Source organism: Lycium ferocissimum, chromosome 1 (genome assembly GCF_029784015.1).
Source record: "Lycium ferocissimum isolate CSIRO_LF1 chromosome 1, AGI_CSIRO_Lferr_CH_V1, whole genome shotgun sequence".
Lineage (NCBI taxonomy): Eukaryota > Viridiplantae > Streptophyta > Magnoliopsida > Solanales > Solanaceae > Lycium > Lycium ferocissimum.
Genome location: NC_081342.1, coordinates 29,786,939 through 29,801,649, shown reverse-complemented (window position 1 = coordinate 29,801,649; position 14,711 = coordinate 29,786,939). Strand labels below are relative to the sequence as shown.

Sequence of the window (14,711 nt, the reverse complement as noted above, 5' to 3'; positions counted from 1 at the left end):
ACCCACTATATATTTGCTATATCACGTAGTTATCCCTAATTTTAATGACTAGGTTAGAGGGTATCAGATATAGAACAGTGAAAATTAAACAAAACAAGAAAGCTAGTTAAATCTTGGTTTGTCAAAGGGGATCAACTGCTCCATGTGAAAGATTTCTGGAGACTGGAGTGTGGGCTCACTTACTGCTGTAGAGTGAAGAGATAGACGATCTTGCCAACTAAAATGAATATGAAATGTTACCTCAATCACTCTCTAACTAAACCTTTAATTAAACAAGTATAGGGTGCTACTTAATTGCTTTACCAAATTTCTTAAATTCACCTGTATAAAGTGTCGAAAATGATTTCCCATCTTTCCCACAACCCGTACCCTTAACTTAGAAGCTAAGGGAAAATCATTGCTGTTTCGAGATCCTATCATCAAATTCTCACGTTACTTCACCTCAAGCCTTCAGGCTGTAAAGGGAAGAAAAAACTAGACAATTTGACCATCATTCAAGTTATGCAAATCTCATAAGTTTTGATGTTAATGTGCCATCAAGAATTAAATTTCTAAACATCAATTTGACCATCACTTAAGAAATAGTTGTGTAAAAAGAAATGTGACACCAAGTTTTGAAAACAAAAAAATACAATGTGCTTACCGTAGGACATTAGAAAAGATAAAAGACCCATATATATGCATGGTTTAAAACTCACTAAACCGAATGATATTTTATTGGCGAAATAGCTGTTCTTCTATTCGTTTGGTGCAGTCATGTTATTATTATTATTACCTAAACAGAAATATATAAGCGAACTCAACAACTAAATACGTCGTTTTAGTGGTGTATACTCCATATATTATTCCTCAGCTTTGGTAGTGCCCTTTACTTTATCTATTTTCCTTCAAACCTAATATAACAATGATGATAACACAATAATAACGAGAATAGTAAGTAACAACTTTCAATAAAGATCTCAAACATAAATATATTTAATTGCTGGAAAGAAACCTCTTGTCAACTCCTTCAAACGTAACCGATAAATATTTTTCATGTATTTATTCAGCCATAGACTACCTAACTTCAACAAGAGCCACTCTACCAAAGGCTTCAAAGCAATGAAGCCACCTCCCTCTTCTTCTCCTTCTTCTTCGTCTTCAATTCTCCGAAAGACTCGTCTTTCTCCTTTTCTATTCACTTTATTAGCTTTCATCATCTTCGTCACCATTCTTTATAGTGAAGATTTCAGCTGCATTTTTAGCCAGCTTGAGTATTCTAGTCTATATGGTCCTCCCAATTCCATCTCAAGAATCAGTGAGTAATACATTCATCAAATTCTACACATTTATTTTTTTTCCACGAAGTTTTTGTTGTATCGATTTGAATACACCAACATTATCAAAAGAGTTGACTTATATACTGACAGCGTAATGAAAGTTTTCCACTAACAGTGCAAATTTTACTTGCTACGAAAAGTTATATACCTTATTTTCTAGGCTACTAATTCCACTTGTTAATCTTCTATTTCGATTCAGCTGCTAGCAAGACTGAGTTAATTGTCAAAAACACACATCAACTATCACTTTTTGGCGAGTTTCTCACCCCAACTATTATCTCCTTTTTCCTACATGAACTATCACCATCTATGTATTAAAACACACCTCAAAGCTAAGTAGACCACTATAGTTGTTCTCTTTTTCTACCTAAACTATCACCATCTATCCAACTAGGTGCGCTTTAATACATAGATGATGATAGTTCAAAAGGAAAAGGGAACAATCGATAGTTTGAATGTGAAACTCGCGAAAAAAGTAATAGTTTAGATGTGTTTTTGACCATTATCTCTAAGGCTGTTGCACATATAAGTTGAGGCTTATTAAAATAGCATGTTGAGTGTGTTCTGCATAAATTTGGTAGAGAAGAACAAGAAGTTGCCATTTGCCATTGGAGAGACAGAGGAAGGCTGCGACATTTTCAGTGGGAGGTGGGTTCGAGATTACAGCAGGCCACTGTACGAGGAAGCTGAATGTCCTTACATACAGCCACAATTGACTTGCCAAGAACATGGCCGGCCAGATAAAGATTATCAGCATTGGAGATGGCAACCTTATGGCTGCTCTCTTCCGAGGCACGTATAGTTTTAACTCAATTTATCTCATGTTTGCCATAGAGTAATCTACTTATCATTAACCAATACATCATTGGACATCAGTTAGTTAGTTAGTTAGTTACAAATAAGTGAACACTTGCATCCAATAGTCTCATTCTCAAGATTAATAACCAATTGATGCGTAATTCATTTCCTTGATCAAGTTGATGGGTCAAGATGATGTATGATCTAAGCATTCCGTAGTTACTATTACTCCTATAATACATGAGTGTGAAAGATAAGTACTTACTATATTGTTTACATATTTTAAAATAAAAACTTTCAGCTCAGAACACATAACCTCTAAATTCTGGATCCGTCACAGACATGTAACATATAGAGCTAGGCCACGAAAAGAAAACCTGAGTCGATAATGTTTGAGAAATGGTTCCTTCACTATTCTTAATCTGGTTTACCGGTTAATGGTTACATTCTACTCTTCGTCCCTATTTGGTAATATTTGTTTATTGTGTAGTTCAACAACTCTTACCTGCCAGAACCTCGGGTCACACTTTTATAATAGCATGGAAATTTAATAGTTTCGATTTCTCTGTTTTATATTCTGATTTAGAAGGCAAAGATTTTGTTATTTCCATAATATTGCAATGAATTAACAAGGCAGTATTTCCATAATGTTGCAGTTTCAACGCGACACTAATGCTGGAAACCCTTCGTGGGAAGAGGATGTTATATGTAGGAGATTCGTTAAACAGAGGACAATATATTTCCATGGTTTGTCTTCTCCATAGACTTATTCCTGAGAATGCCAAGTCCATGGAAACTTTTGGTTCTCTCAGTGTTTTCACTGCTAAGGTAGGTGGTCATTTTAAAGTTACATAAATATATAGTATCAGAATGCTATGACTACGTGGATTAACTAAATGTTGCTAATTAGCTTGAATTTAATTGGCACTGCAGGATTATAACGCGACGATTGAGTTCTATTGGGCACCATTTCTGCTGGAATCAAATGCTGATGATGCAGTGGTACATAGAATATCGGATAGGGTTGTCCGAAAAGGCTCAATCAATAAGCACGGAAAGAATTGGAAAGGGGCTGATATAGTCGTTTTCAATACTTATCTTTGGTGGATGACCGGCCAAGAATTCAAGATTTTGTAATTTATCTTCCCCTCCCTTATTTATTCTTTTCAGTAGAGTTTAAGTTCTGTGAATTGACACATTAAAGGAAAAAAATACTGATACAGCATGTAACTAATTTGGTATTTTGAAAAATAAACAATTTGCTGTATTTTGATTTATTTGTTTGGGAAGGAACTAATGATATAAAAATGAAATCGGTACAGGCAAGGATCATTTGAGGATGAGGAGAAAGATATAGCAATAGTATCAACAGAGGATGCATATCGAATGGGAATGAAGAGTATGCTGAGATGGGTAAAAAAAAATATGGATCCCAAGAAAACCAGTGTCTTTTTCACTAGCATGTCACCTTCCCATCAAAAGTAATACTACTTGATGTTCGATTTTTGTTGAAAAATTGTGTGTCATGTTACAATTGGAAAAAAAACAGTACGTAGTACTAATTAATCTCTATTTTTGCAGGAGCATAGATTGGGGAGGAGAACCAAATAAGAATTGTTACAATGAAACAAAAATGATAGAGGATCCAAATTACTGGGGATCAGATAGCAGAAAAAGCATAATGAAAGTAATTGGAGAAGTGTTTCGTAAAACAAAAGTGCCCATTACATTTCTCAACATCACACAACTCTCGAATTACAGAACAGATGCGCACACATCAATTTACAAGAAGCAATGGAACCCACTAACAGCAGAGCAATTGGCAAATCCAGTTAGCTATGCTGATTGTGTACATTGGTGCTTGCCTGGTCTTCAAGATACTTGGAATGAGCTTTTATTCGCAAAACTTTTTTATCCTTGATATTTTAAGAACATGAACCAAAGCCAATTTTTATAAGTACATAAATTTTTAAAAATGGATGAGATCAATTTGGTTACCTAGTAATTTCTTTGTTCTTTGGGATGACATTTGCGTCGGTAAAAACACAAAAATATTGTGTATAAATGTAATTCCTGTCAAGTTTGCGAAAAACAAAAAATCATGAAAGATTGTGAAAAAGAATTCTTGCAAAGAGAAATATTTAGCATTATTTTTTTCGCCCTAATTTGAGCATCAGAATATAGAGTAATAATATCACAAAAAGTCACTCAACTATGAAGAATTATATAGCAAAATCATTCAACTTTGTTTTGTATATATCAACAAAGTCACTCAGGTTAGAGCTTTTCTCTTATAAAATCATTAAACCAAATTTGTCATTAAAAAGAATCTGACATGACAAAATAAATTAATTTTTTATGTTACGTAGACATGAACCCCCACAAATAAAACAAAAATTAAAGAAGAGTCATATCTTAGACCAAACAACCTACCCGGGTCTTCATCTAAAACTCCTATTTCACCTACGTATACTTATGATCCAATTTGTTTGAAGTATATAGGTACTCGTTGATCTTTGCTTGTCAGAAAAATAAGTTGGACAAATGAGCACAACGAAATAAAATATAGTACACTGCATCAAATTAGTACTAAGTGTTTTTCTGGACAATCAATACAGAAGACTGACAGGGTACAAATAATAGGATACATTGTTAAGAATAAAAAAGATTAAAACGATAAAAGAAAAACGAACAGCAAAACATCGTGCAACAAAAATCGTCTTTAGAAGTGATGACACACTCTAATTCAAATTTAGAAGAAGAAGCGTAGAGATCTAAGGAGGAAAAATAGGGGAAGCGCACATAACCGATTTTGGGACCTCCAGCTAAGCCATAATCGAGTTTGTATTTTTGTAAATTTAGCTACTTTGGAATCAACTTTCAACATACGCGATCAAAGTTACAAAAAAATGCGTATGAAGTCATAGATCTAGCCTGGAGTTTAACATATTTCTTGTACAAGCAAACTTCCAGCATACGAGATCAAAGTCACAAAAATCCGCATATGTAGTTACAAATTTTGTCTGATGTTTGGCTTGCGAAGGCTTAACTTCCGACATATGTATCTAAAGTTGGCTTGGAAGTCTCAAACTCCAAGCGTTAGAAGTTTGGCTTGCCAAGGCTAATTTTCCAACATATGCTTCTCTGACAAGCCAAACTTCCTATATACGCTAAAGTTAAGCTTGGAAGTTTCAAACTTCTAATATGTACGTCTAAAGTTTGAATTATTAATGTCTGAAGTTTCAGACATATATATGTTTGAAATTGAGTCTTTTCTAAAGTTTGAACTACCAGTCTTCATCTTCACCAATGTTTTCAACTTTTTTAACAACACCCACTTGATATAAATTCACTTTTCAGATTCTAAATTCAAGGCACACTTAAAGTAGAAGTATGTTTGGATGGGCTTAAAAAAGCGGATTTTTATGTTTAAAGAACTTACGCTTAAAAAATAAGTTGGGGTAGGCCAACTAACTTTTTTTTTTTTTTTTTTGGTTTATATGTTCGTTTTCGGTTTATAAGCTACTTTTAAATAAGCTAAGCCAAACAGGTCTAATTATTTTTTTGGACTTATTTTTAGACAAAATGACTTTTGTTACTAAAAAAAAAAACCAAAACTAAAAAAAAAAAAAAAAAAAAAAAAAAAAAAAAAAAAAAAACGAAAACAGCTTATAAGCTATTTTCAGCAACTTATAAGCCAATCCAAACGAGCTCTAGATTAAATTTCTATATTTATGTCTCAAGTTTGTAAATTTTGTGTGTTATACCAGTGCTTGTCATTTAAAAGTCATATGGCGAAAACACTTGAGCGAACCAAAACGTTTGAAAGGGCCATGTCTATTTAATTATTACCACAACAAATTCGAATGGCCAATCTATTTAATTATTACAGCAGCAAATTCGAGTGGCCAATTATATTTTATGTAATTACAATTACATGACACATGTTATTTCCAAAAGAAAATAAACTGATTACAACAACTAAGCATAAGGGGAAATGGAGAAGAAGAGGAGTAGCATGTATTCTTTTATATGAAATTTATCAATACTGAAAATAACGGAAAAGGGCCAAAAATACTCTTGTACTATTGGAAAAGGGCTAAATATACCTTTTGTTATACTTTGGGTCCAAATATACTCTTGCCGTTATACTATTGGTTTAAATATACCCCTCCTCCGTTAAAGTTGTTCAAGGTGGACATCATTCCTACGTGGCAATGACATTTGATGAGGTGGATGCCATGCGGCATGCCACCTCAGCACCCTAACCCATTTTATCTCTTCCCTCTATTTGTTATTCCACCATGAAGTTTTCTTCCCCTCCACCACCATTGCCACCATTACCGCCATATAGTTAGAGCTTTGGAAAGAAATGTATCAATGACGTTTAGCTGTATATGGTTGTTTTTAATTTGCTATCTATGAGGAAAAGTTTGAATTTTTTCTTCAGGCGGGTGTTGTGTTGTATTGGTACACTGTGAAGGTGGGAGTAGTGATTGATGCTAGAAAAAAGATCTATTGTTATAATTTGTCTGGTAATTTGTGAAATGGGTTGACCATCAAGTAACAAAAAAGAGTTTTTTTTTTTTTAAACTTCAATTCTGAAAAGAGGTGCTTTTTCACATTTTTGGTTTATTGGATGTGCTAATGAGCTATTTCATTTTCATAAAAAATTAAAGTTCTTGATTTGTGGAGGCCTGAGGGTGTATGTCCGCTTCCATTGTGTTCTAGATGTAGTAGGGACAGATTCTCCGAATTTTGAAGTGAAATCTTTATGTTTTTTGGGAGTTGAATAATAATATTTGAGTATGTTTTTGGCTTGGCATGGAGTTTCGGTGAACGTTTTTGAAACTTGTTGAAAATGGGACTTATAGGTTCACTGATGCTATGGAGCTCCGTATTGAATTTCAACCGTGAATTTGGCCGCCTTTAAACTTTGGTTCATCTTCATTATATATACAAGTAAGTTGTTTTAGTTTTTGACTTCAGAGTCTGCTTATTATATATATATATATATATATATAGCAGACGTCATTGATACATTTCTTTCCAGAGCTCTAACTATATGGTGGTAATGAAAATTTTGGTGTAGGGGTAAAATGGGTTATTACATGACATCCACATCAAAGAACATCGAAAAGATTTTAACGGAGGATGGATATTGAATCAATAAGAACAATATATTTAACCCAAAATATAATAATTATGTATTTGGCCCATTTCCAATAGTACAGGGGCATATTTGGCCCTTTTCCGATTAAATAATTTAAAAATAGGGTCTTTGACATATATATACATCGGGAGAAATATTTACGAAACGTGACGATAGTTTTATATTTACAAAAACATAACATTACAAATCCTATACAAAACATGCTTATATTTAAAAAAAAAAAAAAGTTAAATTATTTTTTATTTTTTAAAAATCATTTTTTTAAAAAATATTTTTTTATTTTTTAAAAAAAAATATTTTTTTTTAAATTTATTTTTATTTTTTTTAAAAATTAATATTTTTTTTTTGCTCCCAAAATATGAAATGCGTATATCTATTTCAAGACTTAAAAAGTTTGCTCAAAATTTAGTGTATGAAAAATGTATGAAATGTATATTCGTTCAAGGCTTAAAAAATCCGATTAAATGTGTGTTAAAAATTCGTATCTTGCTCATTTCTTAAAATTTCGTCACATTTTCATGTATAAAGTTCATGTTAGATTTCTGTAAAATTAATACAACTACAACAACATTGTATATAACTTTTACAACATTCAAGACTTAAAATAATCGCTCAAAATATAAGTATATCTTGCTCAAGGCTTAAAAACCTCATATTTTATGTATGAAGAACGTATGAAATGGGATCTTGATCAAGGCTTAAACATTCCTTAAAATTTTAAGCCTCAACACTTAGGATTTCATTCACATTGTTTGTATATAAATTTCATATTAGATTTACGAAAAATTAATACAACTAAACAACATTGTAACAATTTTCATACAATATTGTTAAAGTTTTCTTAAAATTTCAGTTATGAAAATTAAAAAAAATTGTTATACATAAATTACATAGAAATATATTTTTTAAATGACAAAAAAAAAAAATATATATTTAAAATATATATAAAAATTATTTTTTTAAAAAAATAAAAATATATATTTTTTTATAAAAAATATATATATTTTCTGGAAAAAAAAAAAAACGAAAAATATATGAAAATCCGTCATGTTTGTAATAATCAATTCAACTTACAGAATATTGTATGTATAGTTTTCCCTTGATTTAAGTGAGCGTCCCATTAATGTGAAATTTTTACAACAAAATTATTTAAGAAGAGGTGTCCATTTTAAGCCTACACGGAATCACATGATTCAAAAGCAAAGGGAGTACTTCTCTTTCTGTTGGGGATCTTAAGATCTTAAGTTATCAGTTAAAAAAAATTGTTATACATAAATTGTATTATACAATGACTATATAGTAAATACTTATCAGGATGCTCACACCAAATCAATTCAACTTACTATTGTTAAGTGATTTAATGAAGTTAATGTATTTATTATTTAATCATAGTTAAGTGACTGAAGTGTTATAACAAAATGAAAAATAAAAATTATTTTTCATTTTGAACAAAATAAAAATAAAAATTATTTTTCACTTTGAACTTTATTGGATTGTTCCGAAGAGTACCTTGAGTTGCTTTGGTTTGAATCTTAATTCAAGATCTTATTAAGTTTTGATGATTGACAAACAATGTACAAGTGACAATCAGAGTATAAGAAAGCATGGACAAAGATGTACAAGAACCAGGTCCTTCACAGATTTCCAAAAGAAACTAGTGAAGCATGCAACACTGATGCAAAATTGCAGAAAGAACCAAGTCTTTCATCACAAATTTCCAAAAGAAACTAGTGAAGCATGCAACACTGATGCAAAATTGTTGAAGAACCAAGTCCTTCAGACAAGAGCTGGAGATTGTTCGGTCTAGGCGGAGAAGCTCTTCCACGCACACAAATGGAAGCCTTAGAGAATTGAGGTTAAGGTTTAATCCAATTCTATAAGGAACAAAAGTTCAAGATACAGAAACATTACCATAATTGAACACATGGAATTAGCTTGGGAATAGGAGAAGTTAGCCGTACGTGTGAGTCCAAACCAAGTCAAACTAGAATTGATTTCCTGAATTATTGAACCAAGTCATGGTTGCACTTGGAGAGCTAGAAGAGGCTATCTAAAGTGCTATAACCTTAATAATTAGAGGAGAATTGTTGAAGATTGAGGTAAGGGCTATAAGAGTCAGTTCCTTAGGTGTACAAAGTGTTATAACCTTAAACGTTGCTCAAATTATAGTGGAGAGTTGGGTAAATTCTATTAGATATAGGTCGTGGTTTTTGCTTCCCTTGAGCAAGGATTTTCCACATAAAAATCCTTGTGTTGATTTATTATTCCGCACTTTCTTTCTTGCATAATTACTGAAGCAACCTGGTTCTTTCAATTTATACGTAGCAGTAAGATAACAATTGATATCAAAGTGTGTTCTTTCAAAAGAGGTTAACACCTTGAAAGACTGGAGATGGCTGCACTCCAGGAGTTCAAGAAGGACAATTTACAATAAGGCCACCATGCTTCAATGACAATTATTATGGGTTGTGGAAGGTAAGAATGCAAGATTTCATCATCAAAGAGAACCTAGAGCTATGTGATATTATAAAAAAGGTCCAAAAATTCTCATGACTACTGATGATAAAGGAAATAAAATTGTTCTTAAGAAGAGAGAAACATATGATGTAGAAGACATTAAGGTAGTCCAAAAGAATGTCAAGGCAAAAAAGTTGTTTATTTGTGGCATTGGACCTGATGAATACAACATGATATTTTCATGAAAAAATGCTAAGGAGGTGTGGGACACCGTATAAACCACACATGAGGGAACAAGTCAGGTAAAGAAGTTCAAAATTGCCTTGTTGAATTAAAAATATGAGCTATTTAAGATGAATGAAGAAGAATCACTTTAAGAGATGTTCAACAGATTTACTGACATCACAAATAAATTGAATTCACTTGGAGAGTTTATTCCTTTAAGTTGAAGGAATGAAAAAAATTCCTTCTAGCTTTCCTGACTCTTAGGAAAGAAAAATGAATACTATTATGGAGGCAAAGGATCTAGAGAGAATGACCATGGATGAAATTTGAGAAATTTGAAGACTTATGTGATGAGAAATCTCCAGAATCAGAAGAATACTCCCTAAGTAGAGATGTAAACCTGATCCTCACAGCTACCCAGGATCAATACCTTGGTGAAGAAGACATGGCATTTGCTAAACTTGGCTACAACTATACACTCAAAGAATCAAGTTCCTTGAGAACTACGCAAGAAGGTAAACTGCTGAATAATAAAATTAACATTTAGTGTGGAAAAGCTTCTTGTTCAAGGGAGAAAAAATCACGACCAACCTATGTAGGAATTTGCCAAAATTTTCACTAAACTTGAGCAACTTTTTCAAGGTTACAACGACTTGTACACCTGAGGATTTGTTCCAAACAATCTCGCCCCCCAACTTCTTTTCCTCAACAGTTCCAAGCTGTTGGCTCCCTCTACTCTCTCTTCAATGACTACCCAATTAGAGAAGTACCTTACAATTCGATAAATAATACAACACCTATTATAATCTTTAAGAAAGTAAAAAGATCTTGCTTTAGAGCGACAAGAACTTAACTATTACAACTTAAGAACTGAATGATATATCTTGATAGGAGCGGTTCTTTGTTGCTGCTCTAATTGGCTCCTTTTAGACTCTGGTGTTTACTCTGCTCTCACTCTAGATATCTCTCTCTTTGCTTGTGCTCAAGCTCCAAAACTTTACGACGTGATGTATATGTAGGAGTGAATTTCCGCCTTCAATTCTCCAAATCCATACAAGAGTTGATTTCATAAGTTAACGAAAACAATCCTTATATGATATGGATCTCATTCTTTCCTTGTTTACGCGCATACAATTTCCTTCTCCTATTTTCAAGCTAATTTCATGTGTTCAATTTATGGTAATCTTTCCATAACTTGAACTCCAGTTTCTTGTCGAGTAGGAGTGAGTAACAACTTACAATTCTCCAAGTCTGCACGAAACAACTTCTCTTTGACAGTCTCCAAGTCTTCTTTCTAAGGACCAATTCCTCTTTTATTGTGACTACTTCACTAGTTCCTTCGGAGATCTGTTTGGGATCTGGTTCGTCAACAACTTTCTTCACTCTTCCTTGCACTTTATTGTCATATGTACATGGTTTGTTAATCATCAAAATTTTATTAAAGCTCTGAACTATTATTGAGACCACAACATCTCAGCAATTCCCGCTATTTGATGATGATAAGTTCATAATAGCTTCATACATCTTCATTTGCACTTCATCAAAGCCTTCAATCTTCATAAGTATATATTCATACAGTCTTGATCATATCTTCCAAACATGGTGTTCTACAACTTACAACACCAAGTGTCACGACCCAACCACCACGGGAAACTACCATGAGGGAGTGTCACGACCCAACCATAGGGTCATGACGGGCACCCGGAGCTAACCTCCTGAGCACCTCTGAACGTAGATATCATAATCATTCCTAGGTGGGCCTCAAAGATAGCTCATGGGTATCATAATCTGTAAGGGCATATATCACAAGTTAATGACACATTTCTATATAATCATCAACAACTATGCCCATCATCACAAGCCGACAAGGCTGCCAAAAATTATATAACAATATGAACTGATAAGGTTATGGGACGTCTAGCTACATACATCTGTCTAGAGCCTCTACATAGAATACAGGAATCCATAAAGACGGGGAAGGACTCCGCCATGCCCAAGTATATACATAAAAGATTAATACCAATAGACTGTAGCTCTGAAGCAAATGGAGGGCTCCTGTAAAGCCGGTGATGAAGCTCCTAAGGATCTGATCCATCTCTCTGCTTTCCTACGGGCATGAACACAATGTCCACAAGAAAGGACGTCAGTACGAATAATGTATTGAGTATGTAGTAACATGATAAAGGCATGAATAATAGCGTCAGATAAAAGAACCGTTTATACCTCATAATACCTCTTAAGATATTTGTCATGCTTACTTAACCTTTTTCTAGAAGAAACATTTCCTACATCCATATACATACCTATACAATACCGTACCTGGACATATAGACTCGTTATTTGTACCCGACCATAGTAAGGTTCGGTAATATTCATACCCGGCCATAGTAAGGCTCGGTAACATTCGTACCCAACTGCAGTGGTATGCGTGCAATAAATATCATACTGGACCATATAGACTCGGTAGTATCCGTACCTGGTCATAATAAGGCTCGGCATTATATATATATATATATATAAATATATATAATATAAATAACATGCAAGAGAGCCTAAATAAGAGCTACTACTTTAGCAGGGTGACGTAAGGTCGGTAACTTCCGATTTATATTATGGAACAATCATCATCGCTACATCTCACCTTGAAAGAACAATTATCATAAGGTGAGATTAACAACAAAGAATGAAATCAAGAAAATCATGAAATAAGCTCATTAATCTCATAATAGCATCAAGACCATAAGGTTTGAGATCTCTAGAAATGGAATCATCATCATTATCGTCATAGAAAACATCTACCTTAAGCATCACAAGAACTTTGAGAATCATGAAGTTCTAGCTTTTTGGAAATAAGGACGTTATAGAAAGCATGTATGGATTTATAAGAAAAGAATCATGCCTTAGAAAGAAAGGGGACAACCTTAACATACCTTTTTGTTCTCCTTAAACTACTTAACGCTTATCCTCCCAACCTCGTAAATCTACATTCAAGAGAATTCATACTATTGTTAGGCTTATCGTCATATGCTTATCTTAAGTCTTCAAATTAAATCCTTCTAGAATATGCCGAAATTCGGGCAGCATCTTTCCTGTTTATATCCCTAGCCCGAAATCACAATACCAACAACCAGCACCAACAACAACAATACTAACATCAACAACATCATCATCAATACCAAAATATTTCATAAAACATCCCACACGATGTTTATTCGATTTCTCAACCAACAAATTCATTATACGATCATTTAATAGCTCTATCTCAGTAAATAAGCATAAATCAATATCAATAAGGAGAGATTCTTACCTTGTTCCCACTAGAACCGCAATATTTTCAATATTCACCTTGAATCCAAGCCAAGATTCATCGCAATACGGTACTACGATCACAACTATATGCTATCCGAACCTAAATCCCGAGATTTCACTTGATTTGGGCTAAAATTTTATGGGCGGAAGTTTGGAGAAGGTTCCAGAGGGTTTGGGATATTTTTGAGGGGTGGTTTGGATGAAAATAAGGGGTAAACCCCCTTTTATATTGTTTTAGAGTCGGTTTGCACCAACCTAAAATTTGCTCAGCGCGTTCGAGCACTATAGTTGGGCGCGCCTCTGCGCTTTCGTACACTGTAGCTGGGAGCACCTCTACGCATTCGCACACTGTAGCTGGGCGTGCCTCTGCACGTTCGCACACTGTAGCAGGCGCGTTCGCGCAGAGTAATCCCTGCTCTGCCGTCCTGGCTTGTAACGTCCATAACTCTCTACTCCGATGTCATAACGATGAGCTGTTTGTTGCCTTGGAAACTAGACTTCATGAACTTCATTTTAGGCTTTTACTTTACTTCAAAACTCTTCATATACTAAAAGATATTCTTTTCCCAAGTTAGGCCAAAATCATCGTACAAAACCTTGCTCATCTTTTCTCCAAAGTTCTAACAAACTTACTTTCCTCAATTCACTTGTTCTCCAATCCTTTCGTAACTCACCAATAATAAATTTAACCACTCATAAACACAAGTTAAACATGTCCAACCTCATATATCCTTGAAACAAATCCCGATGTCCAAAATTAAGACAGCTAACGTACGACGAATCTTAATGTAGAAAACTACAAGGTGTAACATTCTTCCCCCCTTAGAAACATTCGTCCTCGAATGTTAACTCCCAGTAATTCTATTAAAATTTCGACAAAGTTACCCCTGTAATTATACTAGTACCAACCAATCACACAGCAAACCAAACTATACAATGCCGCACAGGGCCACAACAATCAATAACGAAAATAGCCTCACACGACCAGTAATCACAAGGAATGGAACAATACGTACCGGAAGACTGTGATGTTTTAGTCTGGGTCCTCTTTTAACAGAACAAATGCAGATATCGGAATCTCCTGTCTTCCTCAACTTCTCAAGTCATTTTCTTTATATTCACATTTCTTCATGATACTCTTACTGAGGTTACATCTCTGGTTCTCGCTCGCTGAATCTTGATCCTACTGATTGTAGCGGTTCCATTTTTTCCCATTCACATTTGCACTTGCCTCATTTAAAAAGGGAGTGTCCGGGGGAAGTACGGGTGTCAATCGTACCGGAAAAAAGGAAAAATATACTTCTACGTGGATGGTACTCTAAATGGACTTATTTTAGAGTCGCCGCCTAATATTTAGGAAATTAGGAAAAACCAGTTTGAAAGGGTTCATTTAAAACAATTATTATTATTTTAAAAGAAACCTAATCTAC

The 14,711-nt window shown here is 33.9% G+C and overlaps 1 protein-coding gene across 1 annotated transcript; it reads left to right on the top strand.

Annotated features, from left to right (window-relative positions):
• Window positions 1-1,028: 1,028 nt before the first annotated feature.
• Window positions 1,029-4,267, top strand: LOC132053764 (protein trichome birefringence-like 33). The gene is made up of 6 exons (XM_059445870.1): window positions 1,029-1,297; window positions 1,901-2,111; window positions 2,774-2,945; window positions 3,051-3,250; window positions 3,440-3,598; window positions 3,699-4,267. The coding sequence occupies exons 1-6, from the start codon at window positions 1,036-1,038 to the stop codon at window positions 4,036-4,038; spliced, it is 1,344 nt and encodes a 447-aa protein (XP_059301853.1). The 5' UTR covers window positions 1,029-1,035; the 3' UTR covers window positions 4,039-4,267.
• Window positions 4,268-14,711: the final 10,444 nt, after the last annotated feature.